At 46.3% G+C, this 25,244-nt stretch overlaps 1 protein-coding gene across 1 annotated transcript; it reads left to right on the top strand.

Moving 5' to 3' along the window:
- The first annotated feature begins 9,269 nt into the window (after positions 1–9,269).
- LOC147113600 (interferon-induced protein with tetratricopeptide repeats 5-like) lies at positions 9,270–23,432 on the top strand. Its single transcript, XM_085994844.1, has 2 exons — positions 9,270–9,407; positions 17,970–23,432. The coding sequence occupies exons 1-2, from the start codon at positions 9,403–9,405 to the stop codon at positions 19,420–19,422; spliced, it is 1,458 nt and encodes a 485-aa protein (XP_085850970.1). The 5' UTR covers positions 9,270–9,402; the 3' UTR covers positions 19,423–23,432.
- The last annotated feature ends 1,812 nt before the right edge of the window (positions 23,433–25,244 follow it).

Raw genomic sequence — 25,244 nt, 5'->3', positions numbered from 1 at the left:
CCGATAAGACTGGCGTGTGGTGCGTCTCCCTACGGCATTGGGGCGGTACTGTCACATAAATTCCTTGATGGTTCAGAGAGGCCGATAGCTTTTGCGTCACGCTAGTTAACTTCAGCTGAGCGTAACTACGCCCAGATTGACAGAGAGGCCCTCAGCCTGGTGTGGGGGGTGAAGAAGTTCATCACTACCTGCACGGTCAGAAATTTACTCTACTAACTGAACATCAACCTCTCGTCTCCATTTTCAACCCTCAGAAGGGCGTACCGATAATGACGGCACAACGGCTACAGAGGTGGTCCCTTTTCCTAGGGGCTCACCAATATGACATCGAGTACAAAGGAACTAAACAGCATGGGAATGCTGATGAATTGTCGTGCCTACCGTTGCCGATGGTGGAAGAAGAACTGGCAGTGGATCCAGTGGAGTTATTCCACTCGACTATAGTCGAATGTCTCCCTGTGACGAATGCAAACATAGAAAAGGAAACACGAAATGACCCGACACTCTCCTGGGTCTATGATTTAACGGTGAAGGGATGGCCAGCACATGGCGAACCACTGCGGCCAGCATTCTCGCCGAGAAGAGAGCAGCTGTCAGTATGCAGAGGAACCTTGATGTGTGGATCCAGAGTAGTAATTCCACCCAAATTGAAGGAAGAACTTAGCCAGAGCGTTTGTGCGGTGGCCGGGAATCGATAGAGAAATCGAAGAGATGACCAAGAGCTGTACAGGATGCCAGAAGGTCCAAAACGCCCCACCACAAGCCCCTCTACATCCATGGGAGTGGCCCTCATCTCCATGGCAAAGGGTGCACATTGATTTTGCTGGTCCCTTCATGGACTCGATGTTTTTAATTGCAGTGGATGCACATTCAAAGTGGCAAGAGGTAATAAAAATGTCCTCAACCACCACAGAAAAAACTATCACAGTCTTACGAATCATATTCGCCAGGAATGGGCTGCCTGAACAGATTTGCTCTGACAATGGACCACAGTTTGTGTCTGAAGAGTTCCGGAGGTTCTTAAAGAACAATGGTGTTAAGCATTACACATCCGCCCCATATCATCCAGCCACTAATGGATTGGCCGTGAGGTTTGTTCAAACATTCAAGAAGGCTATCAAGGCAATGTGTAATGAAGATATACCCCTACAACACAAGGTGGATAACTTCTTGTTTGCCTACCGGAATGCGACACATGCGGTTACCAACCAAACTCCAGCCATGATGTTCTTCAATCGAAGACTACGATGCTGCTTCGATTTGGTTAAGCCAAACGTCAGAAGAGATGTGGAGAACAGGCAGTTTCAGAATATGAATGAAAGGCCAACCAGGAGTTTTAAGATAGGTCAACCAGTTTTGGCCCGGGACTACCGCACAGAGAAATGGCAGCCAGGAACGATCTGTACACGGCAAGGACCTCTAATGTATACCGTGGACGTTGGGGAGAGCATTGTAAGACGCTATGCTGACCAGATTCTAGAGTCACTGGAAAACGTCAACTCCACACCACGATCTGATACACCTGACGATGAAACCGAAGTACCAATTGCATCTACCGCAGAATCGGTGATATTGGAAGAAGACGAACCAAACAACGACATTGATCCCGACTCAACCTTGCCAGAAGAACCTGATATCCCAAAGAGGCGTTATCCAGACAGAATCAGGAAGCCTCCTCAAAGACTGAACTTATAATTGCTTAACTTCAACCAATGTATCTAGCAATCGTAATTGTAATTAGTTATTATTTAGTTGTTAAATGAATGTTATGTACTGTTTATCTAAAAGGGGAGGAATTGTTGTGTATGTACCTTTAAGGGAATAACTGGTCTCAGACTGCAGTACCGGCAGTGACCACCCCTGTATAAAAGACCCTAGCAGGCTTCTGTAGTTTCAGTTTCCAGGTTGTCTCCATTCAGTAAAGACTTGTTATAATCAACTCCTGCAGTCCGTGTCTCAATTATACACGGACATAATAGATAGGACTAGTGAAGACAAAAGACGGCTGTAGATTAGGTGTGAAATGCGCTGGCAGAATGGGAGGCAGCTGCCATGTGGGAGAGAAAAAAACGGGGGAGGGCCAAAACAAAGGTGTGGATAAAAAATATAAGTAAAAATGTAATGGGGGCTGAGGTTATGATCTGAAATTGTTGAATTCGATATTGAGTCCGAAAGGCTGTAAAGTGTATAATCGGAAGATGAGGTGCTGTTCCTCGAGCTGACATTGAGCTTCCGTGGAACAATGCTAAAGCCAGAGTATGGTGAGGTCTGAGTGGGAATGGGGCGGTGAATTAAAATGACAGGCGACCAGAAGCTCAGGGTCATCCTTACGGACTGAACTGAGGTGTTCTGCAAAGTGGTCACCCAATCTGCGTTTGGTCTCCCCAAAGTAGAGGAGACCACATCGTGAGCAGCGAATACAGTATACTAAATTGCAAGTAGTACAAGTAAATTGCTGTTTCACCTGGAAGGGGTGTTTGGGGCCGTTGACAGTGGAAAGGGGGGAGGTATAAGGGCAGGTGTTGCATCTCCTGCGCTTGTACGGGAAGGTGCCGGGCGAAGGGGAAGGGGTGCTAAATATGCACTTTAAAAGTAGAAATCAAGAAATACCTAAAAAGAGCGCAGTTGAGTGGACCTGTGAGGAGTGGGAGCGGCGGCAGTACAAAAAGCGAGCCCCAGGACCAGGTAGGCCTCAGAGCGGCTGAGCGGACGTGTGAGGAGCAGGAGCAGTGGCGAAGGCAGTACAAAAAGCGAGCCCCAGTACCAGGTAGGCTTACCAATCCGAGAGCAAAGTAAAAAGTAATCAAAGTGTGACGTCACCAGAAAGCAGGTGAGTGATTGGTTGGTGAGTATTTCTCTCTTTTTTAAACTTTAACTCTGTGGTTTATAGTTTCTAAGCTCTCTGGTGTAGCGGGGAATGTTTGTAAACCAGGCCCCTTAAATATATCATTTAACTGTATTGTCTTTGGTGGGATAGATTTGATTTAATTTATTTTGAATTAATTAAAGGGTAAGTCATGACAGGAGAGCTCGGCCCCGTGGTATGCTCCTCCTGTGCTATGTGGGAACTCAGGAACACTTCCTGTGTCCCTGACAACCATGTGCACAGGAAGTGTATCCAGCGGCAGCTACTGGCGGACCGCATTGCGGCGCTGGAGCTGCGATTGGATACATACTGGACCATTTGCGATGCTGAGGATGTCGTGGATATCATGTTTAAGCAGTTGGTCACACCGCAGGCAAAGGTTGCACAGGCAGAAAGGGAATGGGTGACCAACAGACAGAGTAGTAGGCGCAGGCAGATAGTGCAGGAGTCCCCTGTGGCCATCCCCCTCTCAAACAGATATACCACTTTGGATACTGATGGGGGGGGGGATGGCTTGCCAGGGGAAGGCAGCAGCAGCCAACGTCCTGGCACCAGGGGTGGTTCTGCTGCACAGGATGGGAGGAAAAAGAGTGGGAGAGCTATTGTGATCGGGGATTCTATTGTAAGGGGAATAGATAGACGTTTCTGCAGCCGCAAACGAGACTCCAGGATAGTGTGCTGCCTCCCTGGTGCAAGGGTCAAGGATGTCTCAGAGCGGCTGCAGAACATTTTGGAAGGGGAGGGTGAACAGCCAGTTGTTGTGGTGCATATAGGTACTAACAATATAGGTAAAAACTGGGATGAGGTCCTAAAAGCTGAATATAGGGAGTTAGGAGGTAAATTAAAAAATAGGACCTCAAAGGTAGTAATCTCAGGATTGCTACCAGTGCCACGTGCTAGTCAGAGTAGAAATAGAAGGATATTTCAGATGAATACGTGGCTAGAGGAATGGTGCAAGGGGGAGGGATTCAAATTCCTGGGACATTGGAACCAGTTCTGGGGGAGGTGGGACCAGTACAAACTGGACAGTTTGCACCTGGGCAGGCCGGGACCGATGTCCTAGGGGGAGTGTTTGCTAGTGTTCTGGGGGAGGGTTTAAAACTAAAATGGCAGGGGGTTGGGAACCTGAGCGGGGAGACAGTGGAAAGGGAAACAAGGATAAAAGCAAAAGACAGGAAGGAGAAAAACAAAAGTGGCAGACAGAGCAATCAAGCGTTTAAATCAAACATGGCCACAGTAAATAATATTCTAAAAGATCTAAGAGCGTTAAAAAAAACAAGCATGAAGGCTTTGTGTCTTAATGCGAGGAGCATTCATAATAAGGTGGATGAATTAGCTGCACAAACAGAGGTAAACAAATATGATGATTGGGATTACGGAAACATGGCTCCAGGGTGGCCAAGGCTGGGAACTCAACATCCAGGGGTATTCAATATTCAGGAAAGATAGGCAAAAAGGAAAAGGAGGTGCGGTAGCATTGCTGGTTAAAGAGGGGATTAACACAATTGTAAGGAAGGATATTAGCTCTGATGATGTGGAATCTCTATGGGTAGAACTGAGAAATACCAAGAGGCAGAAAACGTTAGTGGGAGTGGTATATAGACCTCCAAACAGTAATGCGGAGATCGGGGATGGCATTAAAAGGGAAATTAGAGAAGCGTGCAATAAGGGCACAGCAGTTATCATGGGTGACTTTAATCTACATATAGATTGGGCTAACCAAATTAGTAACAATACTGTGGAGGAGGAATTCCTGGAGTGTATATGGGATGGTTTCCTGGACCAATATGTCGAGGAACCAACTAGAGAGCAGGCCATCTTAGACTGGGTATTATGTAATGAGAAAGGATTAATTAGCAATCTTGTTGTGCGAGGCCCCTTGGGTCAGAGCGATCATAATATGATAGAATTCTTCATTAAGATGGAGATTGAAGTAGTTGACTCAGAGACTAGGGTCCTGAATTTAAATAAAGGAAACTACGATGGTATGAGGTGACAGTTGGGTAGGATTGATTGGGGAATGTCACTCAAAGGGTTGATGGTGGATAGGCAATGGCAAACATTCAAAGATCGCACGGAAGAACGACAGAATTTGTTCATCCCAGTTTGGCATAAAAATAAAACAAAAAGGATGACTCAACCATGGCTAACAAGGGAAATTAGAGATAGCATAAGATCCAAGGAGAGGACGTATAAATTGGCCAGAAAAAGCAGTAAACCTGAGGATTGGGAGCAGTTTAGGATTAATTAAGAGGGGTAAAATAGAGTATGAGAGTAAGCTTGCAGGGAACATAAAAACTGACTGTAAAAGCTTTTATAGATATGTGAAGAGAAAAAGATTGGTGAAGTCAAGCATAGGTCCCTTGCAGTCAGAATCAGGGGAATTTATAATGGGGAACAAAGAAATGGCTGACCAATTAAATACATACCTTGGTTCTGTCTTCACAAAGGACGACACAAATAACCTCCCAGAGATGTCGGGGAACATCGGGTCTAATGAAAGGGAGGAACTGATAGAAATCAGTATTTGTAGCGAAATGGTGTTAGAGAAATTGACGGGATTGAAGGCCGATAAATCCCCAAGGCCTGATAATCTGCATCCTAGGGTACTTAAAAGTGGCCCTAGAAATAGTAGATGCATTGCTGGTCATCTTCCAAAATTCAATAGACTCTGGAACAGTACCCATGGATTGGCAGGTAGCTAATGTTACCACACTGTTCAATAAAGGTGGTAGAGAGAAAACAGGGAATTACAGACCAGTAAGCCTGACATCGGTAGTGGGGAAAATGCTAGAGTCCATTATAAAAGATGTAATAGTAGAGCACTTGGAAAACAGTGACCGGATCGGACAAAGTCAACATGGATTTACAAAAGGTAAATCGTGCTTGACTAATCTGCTGGAATCTTTTGAGGATGTAACTGGTAAAATAGATAAGGGAGAACCAGTGGATGTGGTGTATTTGGACTTCCAAAAGGCTTTCGATAAGGTCCCGCATAAGAGATTAGCGTGTAAAGTTAAGGCACATGGAATTGGGGGCAATGTATTGACTTGGATAGAGAACTGGTTGGCAGACAGAAAGCAAAGAGTTGGAATAAACGGCCTTTTTTCCGAGTGGCAGGCAGTGACTAGTGGGGTACCGCAGGGATCGGTCCTTGGACCCCAGCTATTCACAATATATATTAATGATCTGGACGAGGGAACTAGATGTAATATCTCCAAGTTTGCAGACGACACAAAGCTGGGTGGTGGTGTGTGCTGTGAGGAGGATGCCGAGAAACTCCAGTATGTTTTGGACAGGTTGGGTGATTGGGCAGAAGCATGGCAGATGCAATATAATGTGGATAAATGCGAGGTTATCCACTTTGGAGACAAAAACAAGAAGGCAGATTATTATCTGAATGGCAATAGATTGGGAGAAGGGGAAGTGCAACGAGTCCTGGGCATCCTTGTGCACCAGTCGCTGAAGGTAAGCATGCAGGTGCAGCAGGCGGTTAAGAAGGCAAATGGTATGATGGCCTTCGTAGCGAGAGGGTATGAGTACAGGAACAAGGATGTCTTGCTGCAGTTGTACAGGGCCTTGGTGAGACCACATCTTGAGTATTGTGTGCAGTTTTGGTCGCCTTATCTGAGGAAGGATGTTCTTGCCATGGAAAGAGTGCAGCGAAGATTCACCAGGCTGATACTTGGGATGGCAGGAATGACGTATGAGGAGAGATTGGGTCGATTGGGCTTGTACTCGCTGGAGTTTAGAAAAATGAGAGGGGATCTCATTGAAACTTACAAAATTCTGACAGGACTGGACAGACTAGATGCAGGAAGGATGTTCCGGATGGACGGGGAGTCCAGAACCAGGGGTCACAGTCTAAGGATAAGGGGTAGGCCATTTAGGACAGAAATGAGGAGGAATTTCTTCACCCAGAGAGTGGTGAACCTGTGGAATTCTCTACCACAGAAGGCAGTAGAGGCTAATACATTATATATATTCAAGAAGGAGTTGGATATATTTCTTAAGGCTAAAGGGATCAAGGGGTATGGGGAGAAAGCAAGGACTGGGTACATGAATTTGGATGATCAGCCATGATCGCATTGAATGGCGCAGCAGGCTCGAGGGGCCGAATGGCCTACTCCTGCTACTATCTTCTATGTTTCTATGTAAGTAGGTTCGTGCTCCAGGGAGCCACTGCCACTCCCCCAGGGTGGCGCCTCAGTAATCATAGTAATCTGTTAGAGGACATATTGCTGTACTGCTGTGGCACCCTGCTGCCTCCTTTCAACACTGGTAAACTCAGCTATGAAGGCAGCAGTCTGAGCTTGCGTGGCTGCAAGCTAAGCATGCATGAGAGTCTGAGCTTGCATATCCGAAGTCTGAGCTTCCACTGCAGCACTCAGACACTGGGACACTTCCGCTTGTGCTGCAATGGAAGCTGAGTCATCAGGCATCAGACCCTGCATCATGGTTGGGTCCACAAGTGCGCTAATTGAGTTGGCCATCACTTTCATGCTGGAAATCAGGGGCTCCAAGCTCTGTTCAAAGCCCTCTGCAAGGTTGGTGCCGGACTCCTCCATGCTGCTTGACATTGCACTCAGGCGTTCTGGCAGGCCAGCCAATGCACCAAGCATTTCCTTGTGCATACCCATCAACCTTCTTCTGTATACCACCCCATCGAATTCCTCATCTGAGTCCTCTGCAGCAGAACCCATGTGTGACCTCGCCCTCCGGAAAGCTGGCAGCTGTGCTACCCTTTCCCCTGCCCTGGCTGCAGGCCATTTGTGTCCTGTATCTCACCATGTGCAGATCCCGCGTCTACCCTATCCTATTAAGTACAGAGTGTGTCAATACCTGAGCTGGTGGCTGGGAGTGTGATATCGAGTAACGCTGTATCTTCATGATCACTGTCTTCCTGCTCCTCCACCAGTGTGTGGCCAGGATGCAGTTCTTGGGTATCTTAAAGGAGAAAGGCACAGGGTAAAGTTGTGGTGAGGTGTGGGGGAGAAAGCAAGAGGTGTGTGCTTATACCATCTGCAGCTTGTAAGTCAGAAGAGATTGTGGGATGAGGGGGAAGTGGGATGGGAGAGGTAGGATTATGTTTGAGGTTACGGTCATCTTGGATCGCTTCAGCCCCGCTGTTGGCCACTGCCTCAGAGATTGCCCTCCCAAGAGTGGCCAGCACCGTCTCCTCCATGGGGGTATAATTATGAAGGCGTGCCTGTGCCCCTTTTGGTAGCCCCTGCTGCCTCCGATTGTGAGCCACCTTGTCCTGCAAGAGAAAGAGAAGTGCGTCAGTGAGTGTGGTCTCCGGGGCTTGAGTCCTGGCATTGACCGCCATGGCTATCTGCTCTGAGCATGTGCCTGGAGGGCCTACTCGCCCCCTGTGGATCCGGACATCTCCCCTCCTCCACCAAGGCCTCCAGTGCAGTATTAGAAAATCTTGGAGCTCGCTCTCACCCAAGAAGAATCATAATTGAGTCTTTCTCAGGTCAGAATCAGTTGTAGAATGACTTCCAGCACCTGGTGCAGGCACAATAAACCTCCCCTTTAAGAGGTGCAAGCTAGCTTTAAGCAGTGCAGGCTACCTTTAACTGGTGCTAGCAAGATGCGACTTTGTGCCCGAAACTAATCAACAGCGCGGTTAGCGCTGGCTGCACACTGCAATCATGTTAATCAGCAGGCAGCATGCAGTTGGCGTGCTGCCTGCATCACATTGAACGGGTGCATGGTATTTCCCCAGTGTCGCTGCCATCTGGCCCCAGACAGCCTACACCACCCTCTATGGGACTTCCCGCCCTCAGTTTCCAACAATCTTCACCAAGGATGCATCCAAGAAACTAGGAGCCCTCCAGGCACTGACACCAATGTTCCCGTTAAACTGCGTGATCGTGCAGTGGTCTGGAGGCTGCGCGCAGGCCGCTCACCGTCTTTTAAATGGAAAAATATGCACCTGTGCGAAAACTTGAATGGGCGGCGCAGCCCATTAAAGGGGCTGCGCACCAAAATAAAAATTAGAGGGAACATTGACTGACATTCTCAAGGCTGCAAATGCTTCAGCCATTCATCCAGCAAAGTAACTGGACGCAGCCTTATAAAGGTTAAGAGAAATATGGAGCAACTTATCAGGGAAATGGCATTGAAGCAAATAATATAAGAGGGCTCAACAGACAACTGGAGGTGGCTGAGGGATATGGTGAGCGGGCAGAGATAAGATCAACCTAACACATTGGACCCTTTGGGCCAAGTGGTCTTTTTAAGTTGCTAAACTGGCCTCTGTTTATAATAGGCTCTGTGGAGTTCGCTGACAGCACACAATGTTACTGTGCTGGCAGCACATTTTCTTGGAAATAAACTGTGGTACTTAGTTTCGTTTTCTAGGTTTAGTTTCTATTCTCATTGAGGAAATGATTCATAGCACTAAATAACTGGACAGTATAAATGAGCAGGAAAACAACACACCCAACACTCTTCTCGATCAACTCACCATTGGAAGTACAATTGAAAGTGAAAAAGGAACTCAAAGTATTTTCCATCCGATCAGCATTATGAGGTAAAGATCATTGGAATTCCTTCTGTATTTAAATTTACATGTAGACTTTTAAACAATGAGCTTGTTTTCACAAATGAAGTAGTATACATTACAAAGCAGGTGAAATGCAGAGAGCTGAGATTATTTGTTCACAGTGAGACATTCAGATAAGGGTATACTGCTGCACCAAGACTGGTGATGGTCAGAAGACATAAGGCAATGGCGGATCTGTTTATAATATTATATCGGGTAATAATTAGTTACCACTCGGGCTTTGTTGAAAAAACAAAGTTAAACTTGAATTTTATACTGTCGTGGAAAGGCGTATTCTGTAAGTGCCCTCAGGCCGTCTGCAGAGTTTGAAGAAAGAAAGTTTTACTTGTGTTCCATGGGAATCTAGAAGTGATCTACAAATGTAAAACAGTGATTTTCAGCACTTTCATATATCCAAACTAAAGCAATCTGAACAATAAAGCAAAGGGAGAGTACAGCATGAACTGGGATGGGAGATGAACCTAGCATGAAATGCAGGAGGAGAGTGTCAGCTTAAAGTGGGTAGGAGAAGGAAAAGTGCTTACTTAAATTGAGAATGGGGGGGTGGTTGGGGGAGAAAAGAGCTCGCCTGAACTGGGGGAAAAGGATAGGTGTGCCAGTTTGAACTGAGCAGCATAGGGAGGAATGCCACCATGAACTGGGGCAGGGGTAAGAATGACAGCTTGGATTGAGGGGGGAAGGGAGACGAGTGACAACATGAACAAGACGCAGGCGGAGTAGAGTGCAAGAATGAGCTGGGATAGCTGGGAGATAAAGTGTATCGATGTGAATTTAACAGGAAGAAAGCAAGAGAGAATTTGCATTGATAGAACACCTTATCACACCACTCAGAAATGTCCCAAAGTGCTTCACATTCAGTGAATTATTTTGAAGTGCAGTCACTGTTGTTTTGTAGGGAAATGTGACAGTTCAGTTTGCATGACAACAACAACTTGCATTTACATGAGCCTTTACTGCAGTAAAACGTCCCCAGGTGCTTCACAACAATGTAATCAGACAAGAATTGACACCGAGGCAAAGAAGGAGATAATTAGAGGGGTGGGTAGATTTTAAGCAGAATTTAACAGCGGAGATTGAGGTGGAGAGTTTTAACGAGGGAACTCCAGAGTTTTGGGCCTGTCTGTGCTGATGGCACGGCCGCCAACGGTGGGGTGAAGTGGGAGATCAACACAACGCCAGAGTTAGAGGAACGCAGAATTCTCGGTGCGTTTTAGGGCTGAAGGAGGTTATGGAGATAGGGAGGGGTGAGGCCATGAAGAGAATTGAACACCAGGATGATAATTTTAAATTTGTGATATTGGTGGACCGGGACCCAATGTAGGTCAGCGAACACAAGGATGGGTGAGCAGGACTTGGTGCAGCTAGCAGATTTTTATATGAGCTGAAGTTTATGAAGGATAGAGGATGGGAAGCTGGCCAGGAAAGGATTGGAGTAATCAAGACTGGTGGTGAAAAAAGCATGGATAAGGTTTCAGCAGCAGCTGGGCTGAGGCAGGGGTGAATCAGACGGTGTTACAGCGGTGGATGTAGACGGTGTTTGCGATGGAGAGGATATGCACTCAGAGGCTCAGTACACAGCAAGTTCCCAAAAATAGCAACGAGTTGAAAGACCACCCAATCTGTTTTTGGTGGTGTTGCTGGAGGGAAGAATGTTGGAAAGTACAACTCCCAGCTTTTCTCCAAATAGTGCGATAGAATCTTTAACATCCACCTGAACCACTGGAACAGGCAGATGCTGCCTGTTTAACACCTCACCTGGAGGTTGGCATGGTGGAAGGTTTTCAGCAGTGTAAGAGTCAGTTCATGAAACATGGTCTTTCAGAATGCTGTGGATACCTTTGTGATGGGCCTTCTTTTCTGCTTTAAGGGTAGTTTCTCCTTCTGCATGTTGGAGTGGGGAATGATCTGGCTCACAGTCAGCAGGGTCCCTGTGGAGGATCAGGTTGGCGATCCTGTTTAGCAAAAAGTTACTTGGACTGCCAATATGAGAGGGAGAGTGTTTAAAATTAGCACTGGCCTTTTTAGTGAGGGGAATCCCATTTCAGAATGGAATACATGAATGAGAAGGAGGTTTAATGGGTGAACCAAAAGGCAGACTGAGTACTTCAACCAATGCTCCTGATCATATCATTGGGGCTGGAGTTGGTTGAGGTGTTGCTGTGCATTGGGTGAGAAGACTAAATGGCCAGGAGCTAGTACACCAGCCAGCATGAAGGAGACCAGTGTAAGTTGTAAGATTATCACTGATTAGTGGATTTTTTTAGAATATTGTTTTAATATCTTATTGTAATGTCCGTGTGTAATTGAGACATGGACTGCAGAAGTTGGTTATAACAGGTGTTTACTGAATGGAGACAAAACTGTAAATACTATACAAAGTTACTACACAGGCTTATATACAGGGGTGGTCACTACTGGTACTGCAGTATACAGGGGCTGCAGAATATAGTTCCTTCTTCAAGGTACATACACTACAATTCCTCCCCTTTTAGCTAAACAGTACATAACATTCGATTAATAATTAAATAACATATTTACAATTACAGTTGCTATATACATTAGCTGAAGTTAATCAATTATAAATTCAGTCTTTGAGGAGGCGTCCTGATCCTGTCCGGATAACGCCTCTTTGGGGTATCAGGTTCTTCTGGCAAAGTTGATTTGGGATCAACGTCGTTGTTTGGTTCGTCTGCTTCCAATATCACCGATTCTGAGGTGGATGCAATTGGTACTTCGGTTTCAACACCAGGTGTATAGGATCGTGGTGTAGATTTGACGTTTTCCACTGACTCTAGAATCTGGTCAGCATGGCGTCTTACAATGCTCTCTCCAACGTCCACGGTATACATTAGAGGTCCTTGCCGTGTGCAGATCGTTCCTGGCTGCCATTTCTCTGTGCGGTAATCCCAGGTCAAAACTGGTTGACCTATCTTGAAATTCCTGGTTGGCCTTTCATTCATATTCTGAAACTGCCTGTTCTCCACATCTCTTCTGATGTTTGGCTTAACCAAATCCAAGCGGCATCTTAGTCTTCGATTGAAGAACATCATGGCTGGAGTTTGGTTGGTAACCGCATGTGTCGCATTCCGGTAGGCAAACAAGAAGTTATCCACCTTGTGTTGTAGGGGTATGACTTCATTACACATTGCCTTGATAGCCTTCTTGAATGTTTGAACGAACCTCTCAGCCAATCCATTGGTGGCTGGATGATATGGGGCGGATGTGTAATGCTTAACACCATTGTTCTTTAAGAACCTCCGGAACTCTTCAGACACAAACTGTGGTCCATTGTCGGAGCAAATCTGTTCAGGCAGCCCATTTCTGGTGAATATGGTTCGTAAGACTGTGATAGTTTTTTCTGTGGTGGTTGAGGGCATTTTTATTACCTCTGGCCACTTTGAATGTGCATCCACCGCAATTAAAAACATCGAGTCCATAAATGGACCAGCAAAATCAATGTGTACCCTTTGCCATGGGGATGAGGGCCACTCCCATGGATGTAGAGGGGCTTGTGGTGGGGCGTTTTGGACCTTCTGGCATCCTGTACAGCTCTTGGTCATCTCTTCGATTTCTCTATCGATTCCCGGCCACCACACAAACGCTCTGGCTAAGTTTTTCATTTTTACCCCTCCCAGATGACCCTCATGAAGCTCATTGAGCACTCTATCCTTCAATTTGGGTGGAATTACTACTCTGGATCCACACATCAAGGTTTCTCGGCACACTGACAGCTGTTCTCTTCTCGGCGAGAATGCTGGCAACAGTGGTTCGCCATGTGCTGGCCATCCCTTCACCATTAAATCATAGACCCTGGAGAGTGTCGGGTCATTTCGTGTTTCCTTTTCTATATTTGCAGTCGTCACAGGTAGACATTCGACTATGGTCGAGTGGAATATCTCCACAGGATCCACGGCAGGTGCTTCTTCCTTCGTCGGCAATGGTAGGCGCGACAATCCATCAGCATTCCCATGCTGTTTAGTTCCTTTGTACTCGATGTCATATTGGTGTGCCCCTAGGAAAAGGGACCACCTCTGTAGCCGTTGTGCTGTCATTATCGGGACGCCCTTCTTAGGGTTGAAAATGGAGACAAGAGGTTGATGATCAGTTAGTAGAGTAAATTTCTGTCCGTGCAGGTAGTGATTGAACTTCTTCACCCCCCACACCAGGCTGAGGGCCTCTCTGTCAATCTGGGCGTAGTTACGCTCGGCTGCAGTTAACGAGCATGACGCAAAAGCTATCGGCCTCTCTGAACCATCAAGGGATTTATGTGACAGTACCGCTCCAACGCCGTAGGGAGACGCATCACACGCCAGTCTTATCGGTAGTGATGGGTTGTAGTGAGCCAATACTTCTCTTGAAGTGATCAGGCCTTTCCACTTCTGAAAGGCCCGCTTACATTCATCGCTCCATTTCCATGCTACTCCAGTTTGTAGCAGGGCGTTCAGTGGGTGCAGAATTGTGGACAAATTCGGCAAAAACTTTTGGCAGTAATTTACCAATCCGAGGAATGACCTCAGTTGCGACACATTTTCAGGCGCTGGAGCCTTAACTACCGCTTCAATTTTGTCAGGGGACTTATGTAACCCCTCTTCATCAATCACGTGGCCACAATACGATATTTGTTTCTTAAAAAACTCGCACTTGGGGCGATTGGCTCGTAGCCCATGTCCTCTTAGTCTAGTGAGCACCTGCTCTAGGTTGGCAAGGTGTTCACTGTCATTTTCACCTGTCACTAGGATGTCGTCCAAGTAACACTGAGTCCCTGGAATCCCTCTTGCAGGACTTGTTCCATCGCTCTTTGCCATATAGCCGGAGCTGATGCTACTCCGAATACCAGTCGATTATACTGGTAAAGACCTTTGTGAGTGTTTATCGTGAGATACTTCCTAGAGGATTCTTCAACCTCCATTTGCAAATATGCTTGCGCTTGGTCAATTTTTGTAAAACGTTTCCCTCCAGATAGTGAGGCGAAAATATCTTCTATCCTCAGAAGAGGATACTGTACTGTATGAAGGATTGGGTTCACAGTCACCTTGAAGTCCCCACAGATGCGAACCTTCCTTGGCTCCTCAGACTTATTGTTTAACGTTTTCGTCATGACAGGAACGATGGGTGTCGCCCACTCGCTCCAGTCTACCTTAGATAACACGCCTGCATTCTCCAGATTCTCCAGCTCTGCCTCGACGGCTGGGCGAATTGCATACGGTACCGGTCTTGCTTTGAAAAACTTGGGAATTGCATTCTCTTCTATTTTTATCGAGGCGGTTGCGCCTTTAAGAGTGCCCAGTCCTTGTTGAAATATCTCTTTAGCGTTAGCTAAGATTGTTGACAATCGTCCAGGTATGACGTCGTCATCCTTTTTACCAGCCACAGTCAGTGCCTGAATGGAGTGCCAGTCTAAACTTATCTTTCTGATCCATTCACGTCCCAATAACGGTGGTCCACCATCTTGCAGTATGTACAGATACAATTTCTGTATTTCCTTGCCGTTGTATTCGACAGGCACCCTTATTTTCCCTCTGGGGTATACTTTCTTCCCCGTATATGTCTTCACGACAATGGATGTGTCTTTCAAGGGTATGTGTGAGAATAGCCGCTCGTAGTCTCGTCGATTCATGACGGTCAGGGCTGATCCTGTATCCAATTCCATTTTGACTTGGGACCCTGCTATCGTGAGGGTGACCCAAATGGTTCGGTGATCCTCTTTTGCGATTACGTTGTGTAGTTTGAGACAGCTTAGTCTCTTGTTCCCGGATTCACTATCGCTCTTCTGGTCTTCGGAACTACTGTCCGTCATCTTTTGTACTTTCCTGTACCGTTCCTTAGTAGTCTTTTTGTTGTTGTTAGTCTTCTTCCCGGACCTGCAAACTCGTGCAGTTTGTCCCATCTTTCTGCATTGCCTGCATGTTTTGTCCTTGGACCAGCAGTCCTTCTGGTCATGGGTTGTTCTGCCACAGCGATAACATTTTTCAAATCCCCGTCTCATTTCATGGGTGCTGTATTCCTGTGGCTTTTGCTGTATTTCCGCAGCTCCCCTTGCTGCTGCTTCGTACGATACTGCCACGCTGAAAGCCTTATCTAGCGTCAGCTCTTTCTCTGAGAGTAACCTCTTCTGGGTTCCTTCACTCAGGAGTCAACAGACAAATTTGTCCCATAGGGTATCTGCCAGTCCTGCTCCGAACTGGCAGTGCTTTGATAGCTTGCGTAGTTCCGTAAGGTAATCAGCATTGCTCTCACCTTTATGCTGATTTCTCTTGTGGAATTTAAATCTTTCTGCTATCAGCAGCAGTGTAGGATTTAGGTGTTCCTGTAGGATATCAACAATTTCGTTAAAACTCTTCGCCATCGGTTTGACTGGAGTGATCAGGTTCCGCAATAGGCCATACGTTCTTGCGCCCATTAAGTTTAGTAGTACCGATGCCTTTTTCTCATCGGCTACTTCATTTGCCTTGCAATATACTTCGACTCTTTCCACATACATGGTCCAGTCTTCTATTGCATTATCGAAGGCAGTGATATTGCCAGTCCTCGGCATCTTGGAGATCTAAGATGGCGCCTCCCGCGCTTTGCCTTCTTCCCCGCTGGATTAAGATGGCGCCTCCCGTGCTTTCTGCCTTTTCCGCTGCTGCCAGTGCTGTTGCTGGCGTTTTTATGCCTTGATGGTGACGCCCTATGGTCTTTGCGCGCTTCCCCCCGCGCTGCTGCCAACGCCGCTCTCCGCGGTCCCCGTGGTAAACTGCAGCTATTCGCGGCTTTCTGCGCTTCTAATTTCTTTTTCTTTTATTTTAATTACTGTTCCTGTCGTCAGAGCAGACCCTATGGGACACTTCCCTCCCTCTTCTCGGGTCTGTACGCTGCCCGGCTTCGTAGCACCAGCCGCGCCTTGGGTGCTCCACCCTCTCTCTCTCTCTCTCCTCTTCCCGACAACGCTGCTCGGCCCCGTTGAAAAGCCACCCGATCGAGCTCTAGCCCGCCGCAGCCCAGGAAGGATCAGTGTACTACCTGCCACCAGCCCGATTAGCTGGAACACCATAGACTGGATAACCAAGCCCAGCTCTCGACAGCCTCTCATGCAAATCTTCGAATTCGATGAATCAGAGGGCGGTTGCCCACGGTCGACGCCCGTTTCTTCTGTTTGTTTGTTTTTTCTTCCTTCTGGCTTCGACCTCTAATAACTTCGCTTCAGGGATGGATCCCCGTGAGGTGGTGCAGAACTGTAGGTAAGTTCAGATCTGTTCGTCGCCAATGTAATGTCCGTGTGTAATTGAGACACGGACTGCAGAAGTTGGTTATAACAGGTGTTTACTGAATGGAGACAAAACTGGAACTACTATACAAAGTTACTACACAGGCTTATATGCAGGGGTGGTCATTACTGGTACTGCAGTATACAGGGGCTGCAGAATATAGTTCCTTCTTCAAGGTACATACACTATACTTATCATTAGTATCTTTTAATCATCAGTAGTGCTTTCATAATCATGCGTAAGAATTAAATGTAGAAGTTTGTAATCATCAATTGTATGCAATGATAACCTGAATTATATATGACCTGTAACCCTTTTGCTTATAATTAAAAGTCTGTGAGCGAGTTGTAACCAGACAGCCTGGGGTGAGAAAAAGGATTGCTCTGGTCAAATAGGAAGCTGCGGATTAAAGTTGGATATTCATCAATAGTATGGATGCGACAGCGTACAACTAGTCTGGGAAACAAGGTCAGGTGTAGCTGCTACTCTGTTGAAATGTTATGATGTCTGCAGTTGAGTAAAAACATAGACCTTTCACAGGAACATCAAGGATTCCATATCTCTACGTTATGGAGACATTTCCTTTTGTGTTGCCATAACCACCCCAGATATAAGTCTTGATGGTCAAAAACAGATGATGTAAGGGTGTCATAAGAGCAGAACCTGCGTAGACAAAGGTGCTGCAGACGTGGCATCTTTATGACTGGATTTTGGGTTTTGGGTGTAAGCCAGTGATTGGTTCAGGAGGACTTCATAGGTTTTGAAAGAGAGTAAGGGTACAGTAAGGGAATCATAACAGCCACAATGGGTAGAAGATTTCAGAAAGAGTAGAAGATTTCAGGAAGAATCAAGGAGACACCCGGGAGACAAAGAGAGATGAGAGACAAGAGACACAGGGTGCAGCTTACTCACGGTGCGGCTTCTTCCCAGAGGATAACAGGGTAATATAAGTCTCAATTATTTTCTTTAAACTGCTACTCGAATACTGTAATGTATTAAATTTTGCTTGTGCTGGATAAAGTTAAATCACTGTCCCCAATACGGGTCAACCTCGAACCATTTGGAACCAGGGTTCCTCCGGGAACTTATAAAGTACAGCCAAGATTTAGCAGCCACACCCTTTGTTTTTGCAGTGGTTTTTGCAGAGGTCATCATTGTGTGAACAGAGTCTTCATGGTCAATGGGCCGAGTTGTCGGGAGAAGGCTTTACTTAAAGAAACCAGAGGGAGGGCAACTCTCAGTTAGCCTGAGATGAATTTTGATGAATTTTGTTCTCTTGCAGCAACGCACAGGAGGATTTGTTGAAAGAGAAGCTCAACCAGCTTCAATGTCACTTCACGTGGGGCCCACAGAAAGAAAACATTGACTTGGACAATATGAAGCAAAGATTGCAAGATTCAATACAGGCTGGTGTGAAGTATCAGGCCATGTCTTACAACCAACTCGCTTTTGTAAACAGTCTGCAAGGCAACTATGAAGAGGCAATTCAAAACTTAAAGGAAGCTGAAAAGATTGAAAGAGAGAATCCTGAACATGAATTTGAAAGAAGCATCATCATCACCTATGGAAACTATGCCTGGGTTTATTATCACATGGGACAACTGGCAGAGGCCCAGTCCTACCTTGACAAGCTGGAGATGATCTGTAAACTATTTACTAATGGCTCTCGGTATACAGCACTGATACCTGAAGTATACGGAGAGAAGGGTTGGTCACTGTTGAGTTCTGCTGCTGAATACTATGAAGAGGCAAAGGAATGTTTTAAAAAGGCTCTGGAGGAAGATCCTGATAACACTGAATGGAATGTTGGTTATGCGACTGCTCTGTTTCGTCTGGAAGGGTTTTCTGGTACCCCAGAGAGCCGTGAACGCAGTCAATCAATGAAGCAGTTGCGACGTGTGCTGGAACTTGATCCAGATGACTCTGTAGCCATGGTGCTGTTGGCTCTAAAACTACAAGAGTTCAAGCAAAAGGAGGAAGCTCTCAAATTAGTTGAACAAGCATTGCAGAAGTCCCCTGACCTTCCATATGTAACTCGTTATGCAGCAACATTTTTGAGAAGAGAAGGAGATGTGGAAAAAGCTGTGGGGCTGTTGAAGAAAGCATTAGAAATTACCCCAAACTCCACCTTCTTACACCACCAAATAGGTCTGTGTTACAGAAAAAAGCTATTTCAACTGATCAAATATCCAGGCAGCAAAAACCCTCGCAATCCAGCTTTTCAACAGAAAGATGAGTTGATGAATAAATGCAAGCACTATTTTGAAAAGGCATGTGAGCACCGCACACTGACATCGATTCGGCCACAACTAGATTTAGCAGAAATCTATTCTTTGAACAGTGAATATCCCAAAGCAGAGGAGATCTACAGAAATCTACTGAAATTAGAAGGTATTCGTCCAGAAAATAAGCAGGCAATTTGTTTACAGGCTGGGTTATTTGATCTGAATCACAAAAGATCTGAATCAAAGGCCATCACCCATTTTCTGGAAGGACTGAAAGTCAAATATGACTCAATAAAACGGAAAAAGTGTCGCCAAAACCTGGAGATAATAGCAGAAAGACGACTTCGCATGTATCCAAGCGACAGCGAGGCCTTTGGTGTTCTTGGGTTCATGCACCAGCTGGATGGGGAGAAGTTCAAAGCTATTGAGTGCTTTGAAAAGGCCTTGGAGTTTGATCATGGCAAAGAAGAATATCTGAGTGCTCTTTGTGAATTACGCCTTTCTGTCTAGGCAACACTGACTTTCCCAGCTAAAACGAAGCATTTGAAGGATGCAGTAATACTCTCTGATCTATGAGCAGCTTTGGTCGGGTACTCGCTTCACTTATTATATTCTGCTGGCACTTTCTTTTAAATGAACATTTTACTCGTGTGTATAATTTTCAAACGATAATCTTATTGTAATTATTTTAAATCCCTGTGCTTCATTCAAGAATATTAACATCACCGGTGCACTAACCAAATAGGATTTGTTTCTGTGTCCTTAGACCTTTTACTATGCGTGGAAGGAAACAAAATAATGTGGGTTTTGGGGAATGAGAGTTAATTGAGCCAATGGGACAGAGCCACAATAGTTGTTTATGAATTATAAGAACTGTTTTTAAACAATATTAAACATTACTTGCGCCCGATTTTAACGGCAGATGGGTTTTGGGTGGGTGAGTGGCAAGGGGAGTGGGAAACTCACCCGTTGCTGCAGATATCGGGCCCGAGGGTATTTCAATCCTGAACCTCATTATCGTGCCGCCAGTCCACTTCCCGCCCGTACGGCGTTCAGGTAGGTGCGTTGAAGGAGGTTCTGGGAGGATCCCGGGGAAAGAAAGGGGCGGAACGTGGGAAGTCCAGGGCAGGGGAGGCCTAAACTTTCATTTTGGGGCCTGGCGGGACTTTACTGCACAAAGGAAAGTAAAACATTTAACCTTTGACATCCTGGTTCTGTTGAGCGCTGCTTCGGCATGTTGGAAAAGCTGTAGCGGCTTCCACCGCACAGGCCAGAGTTGACATCGCATCCGGGGGCCGACGACATCACCAGACGTGTGTCAGTGAGGACCCCGCCCACTTTGCTGATCCCAGTTTCTGCCAAGTGGGTAGGTTTAAAATCGCCCAATGAAGTTCTTAGGTAATCAATTAAACTGGGCAGATAGACAGACACTGATCTCCAAATATATATGAACAATGTGTTTTATTATGATCATCATCTGTTTAGGATCTTTTAACAGCAATGCATGCAAAGCATTATAGCATTATGGGCTGGATTGGATATTTTTTTATACTGTGATTACCATCCAGAGCGTTCATTCGGATCTCATGAACACGAACACTCTCGACCTCTCTCTTCACCTCAACACCGGCGCACTCTATCTCAAAGCTGTCCGGGTCCACAGTTCCATTTCATCCTTCGACTCATCCGACGCTTCAACAAAAAACTTTTTTTCTTCCTTTCCGATGTCAAGGATCGCAGGCTTCATCAACTCTTGGACACCAACGCCCCTCCGGAACCTTCTTCCCCTTCACTTTCCTCTGACCCCCCTTCTCCCAATCTCACCCCCTGCCGCGTTTTCACTATCCCCTCTGACATTCCCCTCTCTGACCCCGAATGATCAGTCCTCAGCAAAGGCCTGAGCTTCATCCCCTTACGCCCCCACCTCAATTAATTTCGAGCTCGGCACGATGTTGAGCTCTTTTTCCGCCGCCTTCGTCTCCGTGCCCACTTCTATGGTCAGGAGTCTTCCCCCCGCACAGCTGACCCTTTCTCCTGCTTTCAGAATTCCCGTTCTACCTGGACCCCTCCCCCTGGCCTCTTACCCTCTCTAGATCTTTTCATCGCTAACTGCCGCCGTCACATCAGCCGCCTCTATTTCTCTGCTCCCCTCACTCACTCCAACCTACCTCCCTCTGAACTTGCAGCACTCCATTCTCTTAGATCCAACCCTGACATTGTCATTAAACCTGCTGACAAGGGTGGTGCTGTTGTTGTTTGGCGGACTGACCTCTACCTAGCGGAAGCTGAACGCCAACTCTCCGACACCTCCTCCTACCTCCACCTGGACCATGACCCCACTACCGAACATCAAACCACCGTTTCCAAGACTGTCACTGACCTCATCTCCTCTGGAGATTGTCCCCCCACGGCCACCAACCTCATAGTTCCCCAACCCCGCACAGCCCGCTTCTACCTCCTTCACAAGATCCACAAACAGGACTGCCCTGGTAGACCCATCGATTCAGCCTGTTCTTGCCCCACGGAAATGATCTCTTCCATCTCAACTCTATCTTTTCTCCCCTTGTCCAGTCTCTTCCCAACTACATCCGTGACTCTTCGGACGCCCTCCGCCACTTTAACAGTTTCCAGTTTCCTGGCCCCAACCGCTTCCTTTTCACCATGGACGTACAATCCCTCTACACCTCCATCCCCCACCAGGATAGCCTGAGGGCACTCTGCTCCTTCCTTGAACAGAGGCCCGACCAGTCCCCATCCACCACTACCCTCCTCCGCCTGGCTGAACTTGTTCTCACATTGAACAACTTCTCCTTTAACTCCACTCATTTCCTCCAAATCAAAGGTGTTGCTATGGGTACCCGCATGGGTCCTAGCTATGCCTGCCTTTTCGTGGGATATGTGGAACACTCTTTGTTTCAGTCCTACTCAGGTCCCCTCCCTCACCTCTTTTTCCGATACATTGATGACTGTATCGGTGCTGTTTCCTGCTCTCGCCCTGAACTAGACTTTCATTCACTTTGCCTCCAATTTCCATCCTTCCCTCACCTTCACATGGTCCATCTCTGACTCTTCCCTTCCCTTCCTCGACTTCTCCGTCTCCATCTCTGGGGATAGGTTATTGACCAATATTCACTACAAGCCCACTGACTCCCACAGCTACCTGGACTACACTTCCTCCCACCCCGCCTCCTCTAAGGACTCTATTCCATTCTCCCAGTTTCTCCGTCTCCGCCGCATCTGCTCCGTCGATGCCACCTTCCACACCAGTGCTTCTGACATGTCTTCCTTTTTCCTCAACCGAGGATTCCCCTCTACCGTGGTTGACACGGCCCTCGACCGTGTCTGTTCTATCTCCCGAACTTCTGCCCTCACCCCTGCCCCTCCCTCCCGGAACCACAATAGGGTTCCCCTTGTCCTCACCTTTCACCCCACCAGCCTCCACATTCAACAGATCATCCTCTGCCATTTCCGCTACCTCCAAACTGATCCCACCACCAAACGCATCTTCCCCTCCCCTCCCCTTTCAGCATTCCGTAGGGACCGCTCCCTCCGAGACACCCTAGCCCACTCCTCTATCAGCCCCAGCACCCCTTCCCCTTCGCCTGGCACCTTCCCGTGCAAGCGCAGGAGATGCAACACCTGCCCCTGTACCTCCCCCCTTCCCACTGTCCAGGGCCCCAAACACCCCTTCCAGGTGAAACAGCGATTTACTTGTACTTCTTGCAATCTAGGATAATGTATTCGCTGCTCAAGATGTGGTCTCCTCTACATTGGGGTGACCAAATGCAGATTGTTTGATCGCTTTGCGGAACACCTCCCTTCAGTCCGTAAGGGTGACGCCGAGCTTCCGATCGCCTGTCATTTTAATTCACCGCTCCATTCCCACTCGGACCTCACCGTCCTTGGCCTCTTGCATTGTTCCACGGAAGCTCAACATAAACTCGAGGAACAGCACCTCATCTTCAGATTAGGCACTTTGTAGCCTTCCGGACTCAATATCGAGTTCAACAATTTCAGATCATAACCTCGGCCCCTATTACATTTTTACTTATATTTTATATCCACCCCTTTGTTTTGGTTTTTCCCTCCCCCGCCTTCCTTTTTTTTCTCTCTCCCACATGGCAGCTGTCTCTCATCCTGCCAGAACATTTCACACCTAATCTGAGCTGTCTTTTGTCTCCACTAGTCCTATCACCATCTTGTCTCGTTTTGAATACCTCTTAATGTCTCTTCACTTCTTTTGTTCCCTCCCAGCCCTGCCTTTCGATCTATTTCATTTCCTTTCCAGTTTTGAAAAAGGGTTAGACCCGAAATGTCGACTCTAATTTCTCTCCACGGATGTTGCCTGGCCTGCTGAGTTTTTCCAACATTTTCTGTTGTTATAAAAAGGTTAAAATAGGTTAAAAAGAATAAAACACAATGGTTGCAGACACTGATTTTACAAACAGAGATTTCAATTGTAATTGTAATATCAGAGATTGAATATTAAAATATCCAATAAAATGAAACTGTGGCTAAGATTTAATTTGTGTTGTTGATCTGTGTGAATGCAGACAGTTAGTGTGGTGCAGAACATGATGGGAAAAACCGGCAAGATATTTTCTGGCAGTCGGTAATGTTTATGGCCACTTGCCACAATTTGGTGAACAGCAATTGATACATTTCATCTTGGTCAACACAGAATAGCGCGGGCAAAGGCTGAGAAGAACATTTCATGGAGACTGTCGTCATTTCAGCTAAAGGAAGGCTCAGTAGAGGGAGGAAAGCTAAGAGGATAAAAGATGTTCAAAATAATAAAAACTTTATCATTACAGACAGAGATTTTGCCAACAAACTGGAATGATCCTCTGCCAATGAGAATTGTTTCCAATCCCTCATTTACCTATTCAGCAATTTTTTAAAGAAAAAGTAAAATTCATTGAACCTGTTTTATTGCTCCTAGTAATTGATATTTTGCTGCTGATGAGAAAAAGTTTAAAATGCAAAAAGTTAATCAATTCACAAAACGGAAACAGAGCGTAATTTGCAATAAAATAGAACAAAGGATCCTTCCTCTTTCGTCCAAATATTAAAAGAAAATCCAATGCCCGAGCTCATTATAGAATCCAAAATACTTGAAAATTCACCAAATAAGTTGTTAAAAATATTTTGGAGTTCTCATCTTTCTCGGGGGCTGTCACAGATTTTTTGAAAGTTTTGGTCAGTTTTTACTAGCTCTCTAAGTTTGGAAAGCAGGGGAAGTGCATGTCGTTCCCTGTTGAAGGAAGACAGGTTTGGACATTGGTGTGGTGTCCCACATAATCAAATACCTGCTACAGTCGAAGCCCTCCACATCAATAATGGACACCTGGGTGAGGCACTGGAGGGCGACCAGTGCCCATGGCACTGTACCCCACTAGGGAGTCAACACCTTTAAGGAGAGGAGGGAAGGGCAACAAATAACCTTTCTGGTTACTGGGTGCTTCCAGGCCCCAGGATGTATTTTCTGGCACTGGACAGGCATCGTATCCACCTCTAACCGTGCTGGGATGGTCTGGGAAAACTTACACTTTCACACAGTCGCACAAAAGTGCAGAGCAACAGTTGGAGTGAGAGCCACAATGTGATACGATTGTTGACTTCTTCAGTAGGTCATGTATGGTTGACTGGGCAGTGTGATTCCCTTGTGGCAGCATTACCACTGGAGGAAGGAGTCACATGTCATTCAGTGGGGTCTAGCATTGCCTACACCTCAAGAGGGAACTACACACGTTCTCAAATTCTGATCCGCCATATTGTACATCCAACTAAGAGAGGATATCCTGCTCTCTCTCTCTATTAATCTTACCTTGAAGACTGACCTGCTGTTCCTCTGCTCCTACCTTAGTTTGATGACAGGCTTTGCTTTTATCTTTACAATTGAGCAATTGGATTGCAAAGAGGCAAAGAGTTGCTGGTGAAGATCCAAACCTTCAACTGATGGAACCCCATTTTCTGGTCATGTCCTTGGTGTGGTCAGCAGGGTAGTGCCAATGTAGTCACAGATTGTAGGTGAATGGTGCTGCTCACTATTGCTGATAGTACCTGTTCTCTACCAAATAAGGGTTCAATACTATGATATGTCAGTCACCTTATTTTTGTCTTGGTAGTTTATTATAATTAAGTTTAAAATGGCAGAGTGGAGATAGGCTGTATGAGAGAAGGGGTAATGTTCTGTTGATTAAGAATTATTTAAGACAAAAGATTCCTTGGACCCAAAATGTGCTGGTAGATGCAACCTGGCATAAGTGTCAAAGTTCATGGGGGGGTCGGCCACAAACTGCGTGTCTTTAGCACTGGGAGAGCTGGGGGGG

Source organism: Somniosus microcephalus, chromosome 8, assembly GCF_052327205.1.
Source record: "Somniosus microcephalus isolate GS21.2 chromosome 8, FLI_Smic_1.0, whole genome shotgun sequence".
In the NCBI taxonomy this organism is placed as follows: Eukaryota; Metazoa; Chordata; class Chondrichthyes; order Squaliformes; family Somniosidae; genus Somniosus; species Somniosus microcephalus.
This window is presented reverse-complemented; position numbering and strand designations above follow the sequence as displayed.